Genomic DNA, 14,651 nt, shown 5'->3' on the forward strand with positions numbered 1-14,651 from the left:
TAGGTAGTAGGTAGTAGGCAGAAGGTAGTAGGTAGTAGGCAGAAGGTAGTAGGTAGTAGGCAGAAGGTAGTAGGTAGTAGGCAGTTGGCAGTAGACAGTAGGTAGAAGGCAGTAGGTAGTAGGCAGAAGGTAGTAGGTAGTAGGCAGTAGGTAGTAGGTAGAAGGCAGTTGGCAGTAGACAGTAGGCAGAAGGCAGAAGGCAGTAGGTAGTAGGCAGAAGGTAGTTGGCAGTAGACAGTAGGTAGTAGGCAGAAGGCAGTAGGTAGTAGGTAGTAGGCAGAAGGTAGTAGGCAGTAGGCAGTAGGTAGTAGGTAGTAGGCAGAAGGTAGTAGGTAGTAGGCAGTAGGTAGTAGGTAGAAGGTAGAAGGCAGTTGGCAGTAGACAGTAGGTAGTAGGCAGAAGGCAGTAGGTAGTAGGTAGTAGGCAGAAGGTAGTAGGTAGTAGGCAGAAGGTAGTAGGTAGTAGGCAGAAGGTAGTAGGTAGTAGGCAGTTGGCAGTAGACAGTAGGTAGAAGGCAGTAGGTAGTAGGCAGAAGGTAGTAGGTAGTAGGCAGTAGGTAGTAGGTAGAAGGCAGTTGGCAGTAGACAGTAGGCAGAAGGCAGAAGGCAGTAGGTAGTAGGCAGAAGGTAGTTGGCAGTAGACAGTAGGTAGTAGGCAGAAGGCAGTAGGTAGTAGGCAGAAGGTAGTAGGCAGTAGGCAGTAGGTAGAAGGCAGTTGGGAGTAGGCAGAAGGCAGTAGGTAGTAGGTAGTAGGCAGAAGGTAGTAGGTAGTAGGCAGAAGGCAGTAGGTAGTAGGTAGTAGGCACAAGGCAGTAGGCAGTTGGCAGAAGGCAGTTGGCAGAAGGCAGTAGGCACAAGGCAGTAGGCACAAGGCAGTAGGCACAAGGCAGTAGGCACAAGGCAGTAGTCTATGTGTGAATGTTGGTTCCATAATGATATTAACTGGAGGGAAACTGTTGTCAAACAGTACCAGACATGAGAATAGTTTCATGTGACAGAGATGAAAATACCTGTTAAAAATGTAGGAGACATCTGATATACAACAACTATCAGGGGCTGATAATACGACTAGGATTGTGTCTTTAGCTACTGGACAATGAGAGAATGTTGATATAAAAGATTTGCCTCCACGGATATGGTCTGATTTTAGACTACTTTGAAGCAAGGTAATACATGCTTCATAATATGCAGTGACACGTTCAGGTTTCAATCAATGAAGTTTGTTTTCAAAATGCCTGCTGCCTCCATCTCATTACAAAGTGGTGTGTGACGTGGTGAGGAAGGCTGCCTCCATCTCATTACAAAGTGGTGTGTGATGAAGACTGCCTCCATCTCATTACAAAGTGGTGTGTGATGAAGACTGCCTCCATCTCATTACAAAGTGGTGTGTGATGAAGACTGCCTCCATCTCATTACAAAGTGGTGTGTGACGTGGTGATGAAGACTGCTTCCATCTCATTACAAAGTGGTGTGTGACGCGGTGATGAAGACTGCCTCCATCTCATTACAAAGTGGTGTGTGACGCGGTGATGAAGACTGCCTCCATCTCATTACAAAGTGGTGTGTGACGCGGTGAGGAAGACTGCCTCCATCTCATTACAAAGTGGTGTGTGACGCGGTGATGAAGACTGCCTGTTCATCTCATTACAAAGTGGTGTGTGACGCGGTGATGAAGACTGCTTCCATCTCATTACAAAGTGGTGTGTGACGCGGTGATGAAGACTGCCTCCATCTCATTACAAAGTGGTGTGTGACGCGGTGAGGAAGACTGCCTCCATCTCATTACAAAGTGGTGTGTGACGCGGTGATGAAGACTGCCTGTTCATCTCATTACAAAGTGGTGTGTGACGCGGTGATGAAGACTGCCTGTTCATCTCATTACAAAGTGGTGTGTGACGCGGTGATGAAGACTGCCTCCATCTCATTACAAAGTGGTGTGTGACGCGGTGATGAAGACTGCCTGTTCATCTCATTACAAAGTGGTGTGTGACGCGGTGATGAAGACTGCCTCCATCTCATTACAAAGTGGTGTGTGACGCGGTGATGAAGACTGCCTCCATCTCATTACAAAGTGGTGTGTGACGCGGTGATGAAGACTGCCTCCATCTCATTACAAAGTGGTGTGTGACGCGGTGATGAAGACTGCCTCCATCTCATTACAAAGTGGTGTGTGACGCGGTGAGGAAGACTGCCTGTTCATCTCATTACAAAGTGGTGTGTGACGCGGTGAGGAAGACTGCCTGTTCATCTCATTACAAAGTGGTGTGTGACGCCGTGATGAAGACTGCCTGTTCATCTCATTACAAAGTGGTGTGTGACGTGGTGATGAAGACTGCCTGTTCATCTCATTACAAAGTGGTGTGTGACGTGGTGATGAAGGCTGCCTCCATCTCATTACAAAGTGGTGTGTGACGCGGTGAGGAAGACTGCCTGTTCATCTCATTACAAAGTGGTGTGTGACGCGGTGATGAAGACTGCCTCCATCTCATTACAAAGTGGTGTGTGACGCGGTGAGGAAGACTGCCTGTTCATCTCATTACAAAGTGGTGTGTGACGCCGTGATGAAGACTGCCTGTTCATCTCATTACAAAGTGGTGTGTGACGTGGTGATGAAGACTGCCTGTTCATCTCATTACAAAGTGGTGTGTGACGCGGTGAGGAAGACTGCCTCCATCTCATTACAAAGTGGTGTGTGACGCGGTGAGGAAGACTGCCTGTTCATCTCATTACAAAGTGGTGTGTGACGCGGTGATGAAGACTGCCTGTTCATCTCATTACAAAGTGGTGTGTGACGTGGTGATGAAGGCTGCCTGTTCATCTCATTACAAAGTGGTGTGTGACGCGGTGAGGAAGACTGCCTCCATCTCATTACAAAGTGGTGTGTGACGTGGTGATGAAGGCTGCCTTGCGTTGCCTGTTTGAGGAGCTGTAGCAGCAGCTCTCACTCTGACTGACAGATTTTACTCTCTAAGACTCTGTATCTGTGTGCTGTACACGTGTGTGATAAATATAATGCATTACGAATATACTGTACACACGTGCCAATTTAATTCCACTAAATTATGCAAATTAACCTGTAGACCAATAAGAATGGCCGGTCAAATGTATTTCCATCAATGACCAGGCTAAGAATAATTATTTATCAATGACCAGGCTAAAAATAATTATTTATCAATGACCAGGCTAAAAATAATTATTTATCAATGACCAGGCTAAAAATAATTATTTATCAATGACCAGGCTAAAAATAATTATTTATCAATGACCAGGCTAAAAATAATTATTTATCAATGACCAGGCTAAAAACAATTATTTATCAATGACCAGGCTAAAAATAATTATTTATCAATGACCAGGCTAAAAATAATTATTTATCAATGACCAGGCTAAAAATAATTATTTATCAATGACCAAGCTAAAAATAATTATTTATCAATGACCAGGCTAAAAATAATTATTCATCAATGGGATGTCTTCTTCTCCCGGACAGTTGGCCAGCAGCAATTTAATTTATCATAAAAAATATCAGTCAAAAGCCGTCTATTACCGACTAACGGGAAACCCTGACACACACACACACTTAAACACATTCAGAACACACACACACTTAGAACACACACACACACACACACACACACACACACACACACACACACACACACACACACACACACACACACACACACACACACACTTAAACACATTCAGAACACACACACACACACACACTTAAAAACATTCAGAACATACACTCACACACACTTAGCAATTGATTGTCAGTGATGAGCAGAGAACAACACATGAATAATGTAAACCTTTGATCTCACATTGTCTCTGTTGCTGTGATCAAACCAGTGTATGAAACATGAAACCGTTTGGGCCCTGCAGAGGTGTGTGTGTGTGTGTGTGTGTGTGTGTGTGTGTGTGTGTGTGTGTGTGTGTGTGTGTGTGTGTGTGTGTGTGTGTGTGTGTGTGTGTGTGTGTGTGTGTGTGTGTGTGTGTGAGACCGTGGGTGTTTCGTCTGAGTGTATGTTTTGAGCATGCACGTGTTTGTGTCCCCCAACACTGTCCCATCTCTACATTTTACATTTACATTTTAGTCATTTGGCAGACGCTCTTATCCAGAGCGACTTACAGTAGAGTGCATACATTTTATTACATTTTTACATACTGAGACAAGGATCCCTACCCCTACCCCTACCGGCCAAACCCTCCCTCTAATCTTCCTCTGTCTCTGTGTGAATGTCTCCCGCGCCATAAATTATGCCTGTGTGTGTGTGTGTGTGTGTGTGTGTATGTGTGTCCATGAATTATGCCTGCGGCTGGCGCGTGTGTGTGTGTCAGTCAGTCAGTCAGTCAATGTGTGTGTGTGTGTGTGTGAATGTCTCTCTCCATGAATTATGCCTGCAGCTGGTGTGTGTGTGTGTGTGTGTGCGTGTGTGTGTGTGTGTGTGTGTGTGAATGTCTCTCTCCATGAATTATGCCTGCAGCTGGTGTGTGTGTGTGTGTGTGTGTGTGTGTGTGTGTGAATGTCTCTCTCCATGAATTATGCCTGCAGCTGGTGTGTGTGTGAATGTCTCTCTCCATGAATTATGCCTGCAGCTGGCTCGTGTGTGTGTGAATGTCTCCATGAATTATGCCTTAATAAAAGCACTGCTTTATAAATGTATTCATCTCCTCAGCTCTGCAGCTTCCTTTACTAACAGTATATTTTCTGCTCAGACCCTCAGCACACTAACAGTGTATTTTCTGCTCAGACCCTCAGCACAGTAACAGTATATTTTCTGCTCAGACCCTCAGCACAGTAACAGTGTATTTTCTGCTCAGACCCTCAGCACAGTAACAGTGTATTTTCTGCTCAGACCCTCAGCACAGTAACAGTGTATTTTCTGCTCAGACCCTCAGCACAGTAACAGTATATTTTCTGCTCAGACCCTCAGCACAGTAACAGTGTATTTTCTGCTCAGACCCTCAGCACAGTAACAGTGTATTTTCTGCTCAGACCCTCAGCACAGTAACAGTATATTTTCTGCTCAGACCCTCAGCACAGTAACAGTGTATTTTCTGCTCAGACCCTCAGCACAGTAACAGTGTATTCTCTGCTCAGACCCTCAGCACAGTAACAGTATATTTTCTGCTCAGACCCTCAGCACAGTAACAGTGTATTTTCTGCTCAGACCCTCAGCACAGTAACAGTGTATTTTCTGCTCAGACCCTCAGCACAGTAACAGTGTATTTTCTGCTCAGACCCTCAGCACAGTAACAGTGTATTTTCTGCTCAGACCCTCAGCACAGTAACAGTGTATTTTCTGCTCAGACCCTCAGCACAGTAACAGTATATTTTCTGCTCAGACCCTCAGCACAGTAACAGTGTATTTTCTGCTCAGACCCTCAGCACAGTAACAGTGTATTCTCTGCTCAGACCCTCAGCACAGTAACAGTATATTTTCTGCTCAGACCCTCAGCACAGTAACAGTGTATTTTCTGCTCAGACCCTCATCACACTAACAGTATATTTTCTGCTCAGACCCTCATCACACTAACAGTATATTTTCTGCTCAGACCCTCATCACACTAACAGTATATTTTCTGCTCAGACCCTCAGCACAGTAACAGTGTATTTTCTGCTCAGACCCTCAGCACAGTAACAGTATATTTTCTGCTCAGACCCTCATCACACTAACAGTATATTTTCTGCTCAGACCCTCATCACACTAACAGTATATTTTCTGCTCAGACCCTCAGCACAGTAACAGTGTATTTTCTGCTCAGACCCTCATCACACTAACAGTGTATTTTCTGCTCAGACCCTCATCACACTAACAGTGTATTTTCTGCTCAGACCCTCAGCACAGTAACAGTGTGTTTTACAGTGTATCCTATCTGTCTGTGGTTGTATTATAATACTATTGTGGGTTTCCTATCTGTCTGTGGTTGTATTATAATAATATTGTGTGTTTCTCCTATCTGTCTGTGGTTGTATTGTATTATAATAATATTGTGTGTTTCTCCTATCTGTCTGTCTGTGGTTGTATTATAATAATATTGTGTCTTTCTCCTTTCTGTCTGTGGTTGTGTTGTATTATAATAATATTGTGTGTTTCTCCTATCTGTCTGTGGTTGTGTTGTATTATAATAATATTGTGTGTTTCTCCTGTCTGTGGTTGTGTTGTATTATAATAATATTGTGTGTTTCTCCTATCTGTCTGTGGTTGTATTATAATATTATTGTGTGTTTCTACTATCTGTCTGTGGTTGTATTATAATATTATTGTGTGTTTCTACTATCTGTCTGTGGTTGTGTTGTATTGAAGTGTATTAATAATGTGTGTTTCTTTGCCTTCTCTTTTTCCACCAGCTCTGATCAACCTGTTGAAATTCCTGCTGTCCAATGAGACGGTTCTGTTGGCCAAGCACAACATCTTTCACCTGGCTCTACTGGTGAGAACACACATACATCCACTAATATCTATCCCTAGACCCTAACCCCTAGACCCCTAGCTCCTAACCCCTAGCTCCCTACCCCTAGCTCCTAACCCCTAGCTCCTAACCCCAAAACATTTTTGACAATTTTTGACGAACAAATTGGTCCAAATATATGTGTGGCCCTCTGTTGAATTTCAAAAATGCAGATGTGGCCCCGGGCTAAAAACTTCCTGCCCTAGCCTCTAACACTAGACTGTTCTGTTGGCCCCTAGCCTCTAACACTAGACTGTTCTGTTGGCCCCTAGCCTCTAACACTAGACTGTTCTGTTGGCCCCTAGCCTCTAACACTAGACTGTTCTGTTGGCCCCTAGCCTCTAACACTAGACTGTTCTGTTGGCCCCTAGCCTCTAACACTAGACTGTTCTGTTGGCCCCTAGCCTCTAACACTAGACTGTTCTGTTGGCCCCTAGCCTCTAACACTAGACTGTTCTGTTGGCCCCTAGCCTCTAACACTAGACTGTTCTGTTGGCCCCTAGCCTCTAACACTAGACTGTTCTGTTGGCCCCTAGCCTCTAACACTAGACTGTTCTGTTGGCCCCTAGCTTCTAACACTAGACTGTTCTGTTGGCCCCTAGCCTCTAACACTAGACTGTTCTGTTGGCCCCTAGCCTCTAACACTAGACTGTTCTGTTGGCCCCTAGCCTCTAACAATAGACTGTTCTGTTGGCCCCTAGCCTCTAACACTAGACTGTTCTGTTGGCCCCTAGCCTCTAACACTAGACTGTTCTGTTGGCCCCTAGCCTCTAACACTAGACTGTTCTGTTGGCCCCTAGCCTCTAACACTAGACTGTTCTGTTGGCCCCTAGCCTCTAACACTAGACTGTTCTGTTGGCCCCTAGCCTCTAACACTAGACTGTTCTGTTGGCCCCTAGCCTCTAACACTAGACTGTTCTGTTGGCCCCTAGCCTCTAACACTAGACTGTTCTGTTGGCCCCTGGTCCCAAAGACTAAACTGTTCTGTTGGCCCCTGGTCCCAAAGACTAAACTGTTCTGTTGGCCCCTGGTCCCAAAGACTAAACTGTTCTGTTGGCCCCTGGTCCCAAAGACTAAACTGTTCTGTTGGCCCCTGGTCCCAAAGACTAAATTGTTCTGTTGGCCCCTGGTCCCAAAGACTAAACTGTTCTGTTGGCCCCTGGTCCCAAACACTAAACTGTTCTGTTGGCCCCTGGTCCCAAACACTAAACTGTTATATGGGCCCTGGTCCATAACACATCTTTCACCTGGCCTTGCTGGTGAGAACACACACACACAGATTTGCACGCACACACACACACACACACACACACACACACACACACACACACACACACACACACACACACACACACACACACACACACACACACACACACACACACACACACACACACACACACACACACCCTTCCGCTCTGTCATCTTGTATCTGTGTCCGTGTGTGTGTGCGCGCGCCTCTCTCTCTCTATGTGTGTGTGTTTTATCCAGTGTTTGAAAGTGTTTAGAGAAAATAGATTGATAGAGTGGTGACTCAAAGTTAGTCCTGAGCGACGAGTGCTTTCTGAGGTCGCTTCTGTTTGGGTTCCATTATTACAAAATAATCACGTTATTTGATTTGTATGTCATGAATTAATGACATAAAAATGATTTCAGAGCTTTTTAATGTACATTCCAAAGCCAAAAATAGTGAACATTCTATTGTCTCTGTCAGGTGCACACTGGGTAGACATCAATAGAAACAGGACATTACTAAGAAATAATGAAATATTACTGTATGTTACTTATAGTTATTTTTCATTCCTTAAAGTCATTATCTCTGTTCAGGCAGCAGCAGTCAGCCAGCCAGACAACATTATCTCTGTTCAGGCAGCAGCAGTCAGCCAGCCAGACAACATTATCTCTGTTCAGGCAGTAGCAGTCAGCCAGCCAGACAACACTATCTCTGTTCAGGCAGTAGCAGTCAGCCAGCCAGACAACATTATCTCTGTTCAGGCAGTAGCAGTCAGCCAGCCAGACAACATTATCTCTGTTCAGGCAGTAGCAGTCAGCCAGCCAGACAACATTATCTCTGTTCAGGCAGTAGCAGTCAGCCAGCCAGACAACATTATCTCTGTTCAGGCAGTAGCAGTCAGCCAGCCAGACAACATTATCTCTGTTCAGGCAGTAGCAGTCAGCCAGCCAGACAACATTATCTCTGTTCAGGCAGCAGCAGTCAGCCAGCCAGACAACATTATCTCTGTTCAGGCAGTAGCAGTCAGCCAGCCAGACAACATTATCTCTGTTCAGGCAGCAGCAGTCAGCCAGCCAGACAACATTATCTCTGTTCAGGCAGCAGCAGTCAGCCAGCCAGACAACATTATCTCTGTTCAGGCAGTAGCAGTCAGCCAGCCAGACAACATTATCTCTGTTCAGGCAGTAGCAGTCAGCAAGCCAGACAACATTATCTCTGTTCAGGCAGTAGCAGTCAGCCAGCCAGACAACATTATCTCTGTTCAGGCAGCAGCAGTCAGCCAGCCAGACAACATTATCTCTGTTCAGGCAGCAGCAGTCAGCCAGCCAGACAACATTATCTCTGTTCAGGCAGTAGCAGTCAGCCAGCCAGACAACATTATCTCTGTTCAGGCAGCAGCAGTCAGCCAGCCAGACAACATTATCTCTGTTCAGGCAGTAGCAGTCAGCCAGCCAGACAACATTATCTCTGTTCAGGCAGCAGCAGTCAGCCAGCCAGACAACATTATCTCTGTTCAGGCAGCAGCAGTCAGCCAGCCAGACAACATTATCTCTGTTCAGGCAGTAGCAGTCAGCCAGCCAGACAACATTATCTCTGTTCAGGCAGTAGCAGTCAGCAAGCCAGACAACATTATCTCTGTTCAGGCAGTAGCAGTCAGCCAGCCAGACAACATTATCTCTGTTCAGGCAGCAGCAGTCAGCCAGCCAGACAACATTATCTCTGTTCAGGCAGCAGCAGTCAGCCAGCCAGACAACATTATCTCTGTTCAGGCAGTAGCAGTCAGCCAGCCAGACAACATTATCTCTGTTCAGGCAGTAGCAGTCAGCCAGCCAGACAACATTATCTCTGTTCAGGCAGTAGCAGTCAGCCAGCCAGACAACATTATCTCTGTTCAGGCAGCAGCAGTCAGCCAGCCAGACAACATTATCTCTGTTCAGGCAGTAGCAGTCAGCCAGCCAGACAACACTATCTCTGTTCTTATCGTACTTTAGTCCTCCTAATTAGGGAGCCTAGCCTGCCTTAGTGTGCTGCAGAGCTGTCTGACTAAATCACGTTACTAGTTGTTCTAAGGAGGTGAGGCTCACTTCCATGAACTGTCTCTATGCCCCAGTCTAGTTGTTCTAAGGAGGTGAGGCTCACTTCCATGAACTGTCTCTATGCCCCAGTCTAGTTGTTCTAAGGAGGTGAGGCTCACTTCCATGAACTGTCTCTATGCCCCAGTCTAGTTGTTCTAAGGAGGTGAGGCTCACTTCCATGAACTGTCTCTATGCCCCAGTCTAGTTGTTCTAAGGAGGTGAGGCTCACTTCCATGAACTGTCTCTATGCCCCAGTCTAGTTGTTCTAAGGAGGTACGGCTCACTTCCATGAACTGTCTCTATGCCCCAGTCTAGTTGTTCTAAGGAGATGAGGCTCACTTCCATGAACTGTCTCTATGTCCCAGTCTAGTTGTTCTAAGGAGGTGAGGCTCACTTCCATGAACTGTCTCTATGCCCCAGTCTAGTTGTTCTAAGGAGGTACGGCTCACTTCCATGAACTGTCTCTATGCCCCAGTCTAGTTGTTCTAAGGAGGTGAGGCTCACTTCCATGAACTGTCTCTATGCCCCAGTCTAGTTGTTCTAAGGAGGTGAGGCTCACTTCCATGAACTGTCTCTATGCCCCAGTCTAGTTGTTCTAAGGAGGTGAGGCTCACTTCCATGAACTGTCTCTATGCCCCAGTCTAGTTGTTCTAAGGAGGTGAGGCTCACTTCCATGAACTGTCTCTATGCCCCAGTCTAGTTGTTCTAAGGAGGTGAGGCTCACTTCCATGAACTGTCTCTATGCCCCAGTCTAGTTGTTCTAAGGAGGTGAGGCTCACTTCCATGAACTGTCTCTATGCCCCAGTCTAGTTGTTCTAAGGAGGTGAGGCTCACTTCCATGAACTGTCTCTATGCCCCAGTCTAGTTGTTCTAAGGAGGTGAGGCTCACTTCCATGAACTGTCTCTATGCCCCAGTCTAGTTGTTCTAAGGAGGTGAGGCTCACTTCCATGAACTGTCTCTATGCCCCAGTCTAGTTGTTCTAAGGAGGTGAGGCTCACTTCCATGAACTGTCTCTATGCCCCAGTCTAGTTGTTCTAAGGAGGTGAGGCTCACTTCCATGAACTGTCTCTATGCCCCAGTCTAGTTGTTCTAAGGAGGTGAGGCTCACTTCCATGAACTGTCTCTATGCCCCAGTCTAGTTGTTCTAAGGAGGTGAGGCTCACTTCCATGAACTGTCTCTATGCCCCAGTCTAGTTGTTCTAAGGAGGTACGGCTCACTTCCATGAACTGTCTCTATGCCCCAGTCTAGTTGTTCTAAGGAGGTGAGGCTCACTTCCATGAACTGTCTCTATGCCCCAGTCTAGTTGTTCTAAGGAGGTGAGGCTCACTTCCATGAACTGTCTCTATGCCCCAGTCTAGTTGTTCTAAGGAGGTACGGCTCACTTCCATGAACTGTCTCTATGCCCCAGTCTAGTTGTTCTAAGGAGGTGAGGCTCACTTCCATGAACTGTCTCTATGCCCCAGTCTAGTTGTTCTAAGGAGGTGAGGCTCACTTCCATGAACTGTCTCTATGCCCCAGTCTAGTTGTTCTAAGGAGGTGAGGCTCACTTCCATGAACTGTCTCTATGCCCCAGTCTAGTTGTTCTAAGGAGGTGAGGCTCACTTCCATGAACTGTCTCTATGCCCCAGTCTAGTTGTTCTAAGGAGGTGAGGCTCACTTCCATGAACTGTCTCTATGCCCCAGTCTAGTTGTTCTAAGGAGGTGAGGCTCACTTCCATGAACTGTCTCTATGCCCCAGTCTAGTTGTTCTAAGGAGGTGAGGCTCACTTCCATGAACTGTCTCTATGCCCCAGTCTAGTTGTTCTAAGGAGGTGAGGCTCACTTCCATGAACTGTCTCTATGCCCCAGTCTAGTTGTTCTAAGGAGGTGAGGCTCACTTCCATGAACTGTCTCTATGCCCCAGTCTAGTTGTTCTAAGGAGGTGAGGCTCACTTCCATGAACTGTCTCTATGCCCCAGTCTAGTTGTTCTAAGGAGGTACGGCTCACTTCCATGAACTGTCTCTATGCCCCAGTCTAGTTGTTCTAAGGAGGTGAGGCTCACTTCCATGAACTGTCTCTATGCCCCAGTCTAGTTGTTCTAAGGAGGTACGGCTCACTTCCATGAACTGTCTCTATGCCCCAGTCTAGTTGTTCTAAGGAGGTGAGGCTCACTTCCATGAACTGTCTCTATGCCCCAGTCTAGTTGTTCTAAGGAGGTGAGGCTCACTTCCATGAACTGTCTCTATGCCCCAGTCTAGTTGTTCTAAGGAGGTACGGCTCACTTCCATGAACTGTCTCTATGCCCCAGTCTAGTTGTTCTAAGGAGGTGAGGCTCACTTCCATGAACTGTCTCTATGCCCCAGTCTAGTTGTTCTAAGGAGGTGAGGCTCACTTCCATGAACTGTCTCTATGCCCCAGTCTAGTTGTTCTAAGGAGGTACGGCTCACTTCCATGAACTGTCTCTATGCCCCAGTCTAGTTGTTCTAAGGAGGTGAGGCTCACTTCCATGAACTGTCTCTATGCCCCAGTCTAGTTGTTCTAAGTCTCTCTCTTTCTCCCCCTCTCTCTCTCTCTCTCTCTCTCTCTCTCTCTCTCTCTCTCTCTCTCTCTCTCTCTCTCTCTGTCTCTGTCTCTGTCTCTGTCTCTCTCGCTCTCTCTGTCTCTCTCTTTCTCCCCCTCTCTCTCTCTCTCTCTCTCTCTCTCTCTCTCCCCCTCTCTCTCTGTCTCTCTCTGTCTCTCTCTCTCTCTCCCTGTCTCTCTCTCTCTCCCCCCCTCTCTCTTTCTCCCCCTCTCTCTCTTTCTCTCTATGTCTCTCTCTCTCTCCTCCCCTCTCCTCTCCTCTCCTCTCCTCTCCTCTCCTCTCCTCTCCTCTCCTCTCCTCTCCTCTCCTCTCCTCTCCTCTCCTCTCCTCTCCTCTCCTCTCCTCTCCTCTCCTCTCCCCTCTCTCTCTCTCTCTGTCTCTGTCTCTGTCTCTGTCTCTCTCTCCTCTCGCTCTCTCTGTCTCTCTCTTTCTCCCCCTCTCTCTCTCTCTCTCTCTCTCCCCCTCTCTCTCTTTCTCCCCCTCTCTCTCTTTCTCTCTATGTCTCCCTCTCCTCTCCTCTCCTCTCCTCTCCTCTCCTCTCCTCTCCTCTCCTCTCCTCTCCTCTCTCTCCCTCCCTCTCCAGGTGGTGAATCTGTTCAACATGTTTATAACATATGGAGATACGTTCCTGCCCACCTCCAACAGTTATGATGAACTGTACTATGAGATCGTCAGGATGCACCAGATCTTTGACAACCTCTACTGCATGGGTCAGTCTGTCTGTCTGTCACCTCTACTGCATGGGTCAGTCTGTCTGTCTGTCACCTCTACTGCATGGGTCAGTCTGTTTGTGTCAGTCTATAACCTCTACTGCATGGGTCAGTCTGTCTGTCTGTCACCTCTACTGCATGGGTCAGTCTGTCTGTCTGTCAGTCTATAACCTCTACTGCATGGGTCAGTCTGTCAGTCTATAACCTCTACTGCATGGGTCAGTCTGTCTGTCTGTCTGTAACCTCTACTGCATGGGTCAGTCTGTCTGTCTGTCAGTCTGTAACCTCTACTGCATGGGTCAGTCTGTCTGTCAGTCTATAACCTCTACTGCATGGGTCAGTCTGTCTGTCTGTCAGTCTATAACCTCTACTGCATGGGTCAGTCTGTCTGTCTGTCTGTCTGTAACCTCTACTGCATGGGTCAGTCTGTCTGTCTGTCAGTCTGTAACCTCTACTGCATGGGTCAGTCTGTCTGTCTGTCAGTCTGTAACCTCTACTGCATGGGTCAGTCTGTCTGTCTGTCAGTCTATAACCTCTACTGCATGGGTCAGTCTGTCTGTCTGTCAGTCTATAACCTCTACTGCATGGGTCAGTCTGTCTGTCTGTCTGTAACCTCTACTACATGGGTCAGTCTGTCTGTCTGTCAGTCTGTAACCTCTACTGCATGGGTCAGTCTGTCTGTCAGTCTGTAACCTCTACTGCATGGGTCAGTCTGTCTGTCAGTCTGTAACCTCTACTGCATGGGTCAGTCTGTCAGTCTGTCTGTCTGTAACCTCTACTGCATGGGTCAGTCTGTCAGTCTGTCTGTCTGTAACCTCTACTACATGGGTCAGTCTGTCTGTCTGTAACCTCTACTGCATGGGTCAGTCTGTCTGTCTGTCAGTCTGTAACCTCTACTGCATGGGTCAGTCTGTCAGTCTGTCTGTCTGTAACCTCTACTGCATGGGTCAGTCTGTCTGTCTGTAACCTCTACTGCATGGGTCAGTCTGTCTGTCAGTCTGTCTGTAACCTCTACTGCATGGGTCAGTCTGTCTGTCAGTTAGTCTGTAACCTCTACTGCATGGGTCAGTCTGTCTGTCAGTCAGTCTGTAACCTCTACTGCATGGGTCAGTCTGTCTGTCTGTAACCTCTACTGCATGGGTCAGTCTGTCTGTCAGTCTGTCTGTAAGCTCTACTGCATGGGTCAGTCTGTCTGTCAGTCAGTCTGTAACCTCTATTGCATGGGTCAGTCTGTCTGTCAGTCAGTCTGTAACCTCTACTGCATGGGTCAGTCTGTCTCTGTCTGTCTGTCTGTAACCTCTACTGCATGGGTCAGTCTGTCTGTCTGTCTGTAACCTCTACTGCATGGGTCAGTCTGTCTGTCTGTCAGTCTATAACCTCTACTGCATGGGTCAGTCTGTCAGTCTGTCTGTCTGTAACCTCTACTGCATGGGTCAGTCTGTCTGTCTGTCAGTCTATAACCTCTACTGCATGGGTCAGTCTGTCTGTCTGTCTGTCTGTAACCTCTACTGCATGGGTCAGTCTGTCAGTCTGTAACCTCTACTGCATGGGTCAGTCTGTCAGTATGTAACCTCTACTGCATGGGTCAGTCTGTAACCTCTACTGCATGGG

The 14,651-nt window shown here is 47.0% G+C and overlaps 1 protein-coding gene across 1 annotated transcript in view; it reads left to right on the forward strand.

Annotated features, from left to right (window-relative positions):
- The window catches only part of armh3 (armadillo like helical domain containing 3), a 59,388-nt gene that overhangs the window by 25,671 nt on the left and 19,066 nt on the right, over positions 1-14,651 (forward strand). Inside the window, exons 21-22 of the mRNA XM_055936909.1 lie at positions 6,358-6,440; positions 12,914-13,040. Coding sequence (XP_055792884.1) covers positions 6,358-6,440; positions 12,914-13,040 — 210 coding nt within the window. The remainder of the gene's footprint in view (positions 1-6,357; positions 6,441-12,913; positions 13,041-14,651) is intronic.

This window comes from Salvelinus fontinalis, chromosome 10 (assembly GCF_029448725.1).
Source record: "Salvelinus fontinalis isolate EN_2023a chromosome 10, ASM2944872v1, whole genome shotgun sequence".
In the NCBI taxonomy this organism is placed as follows: Eukaryota; Metazoa; Chordata; class Actinopteri; order Salmoniformes; family Salmonidae; genus Salvelinus; species Salvelinus fontinalis.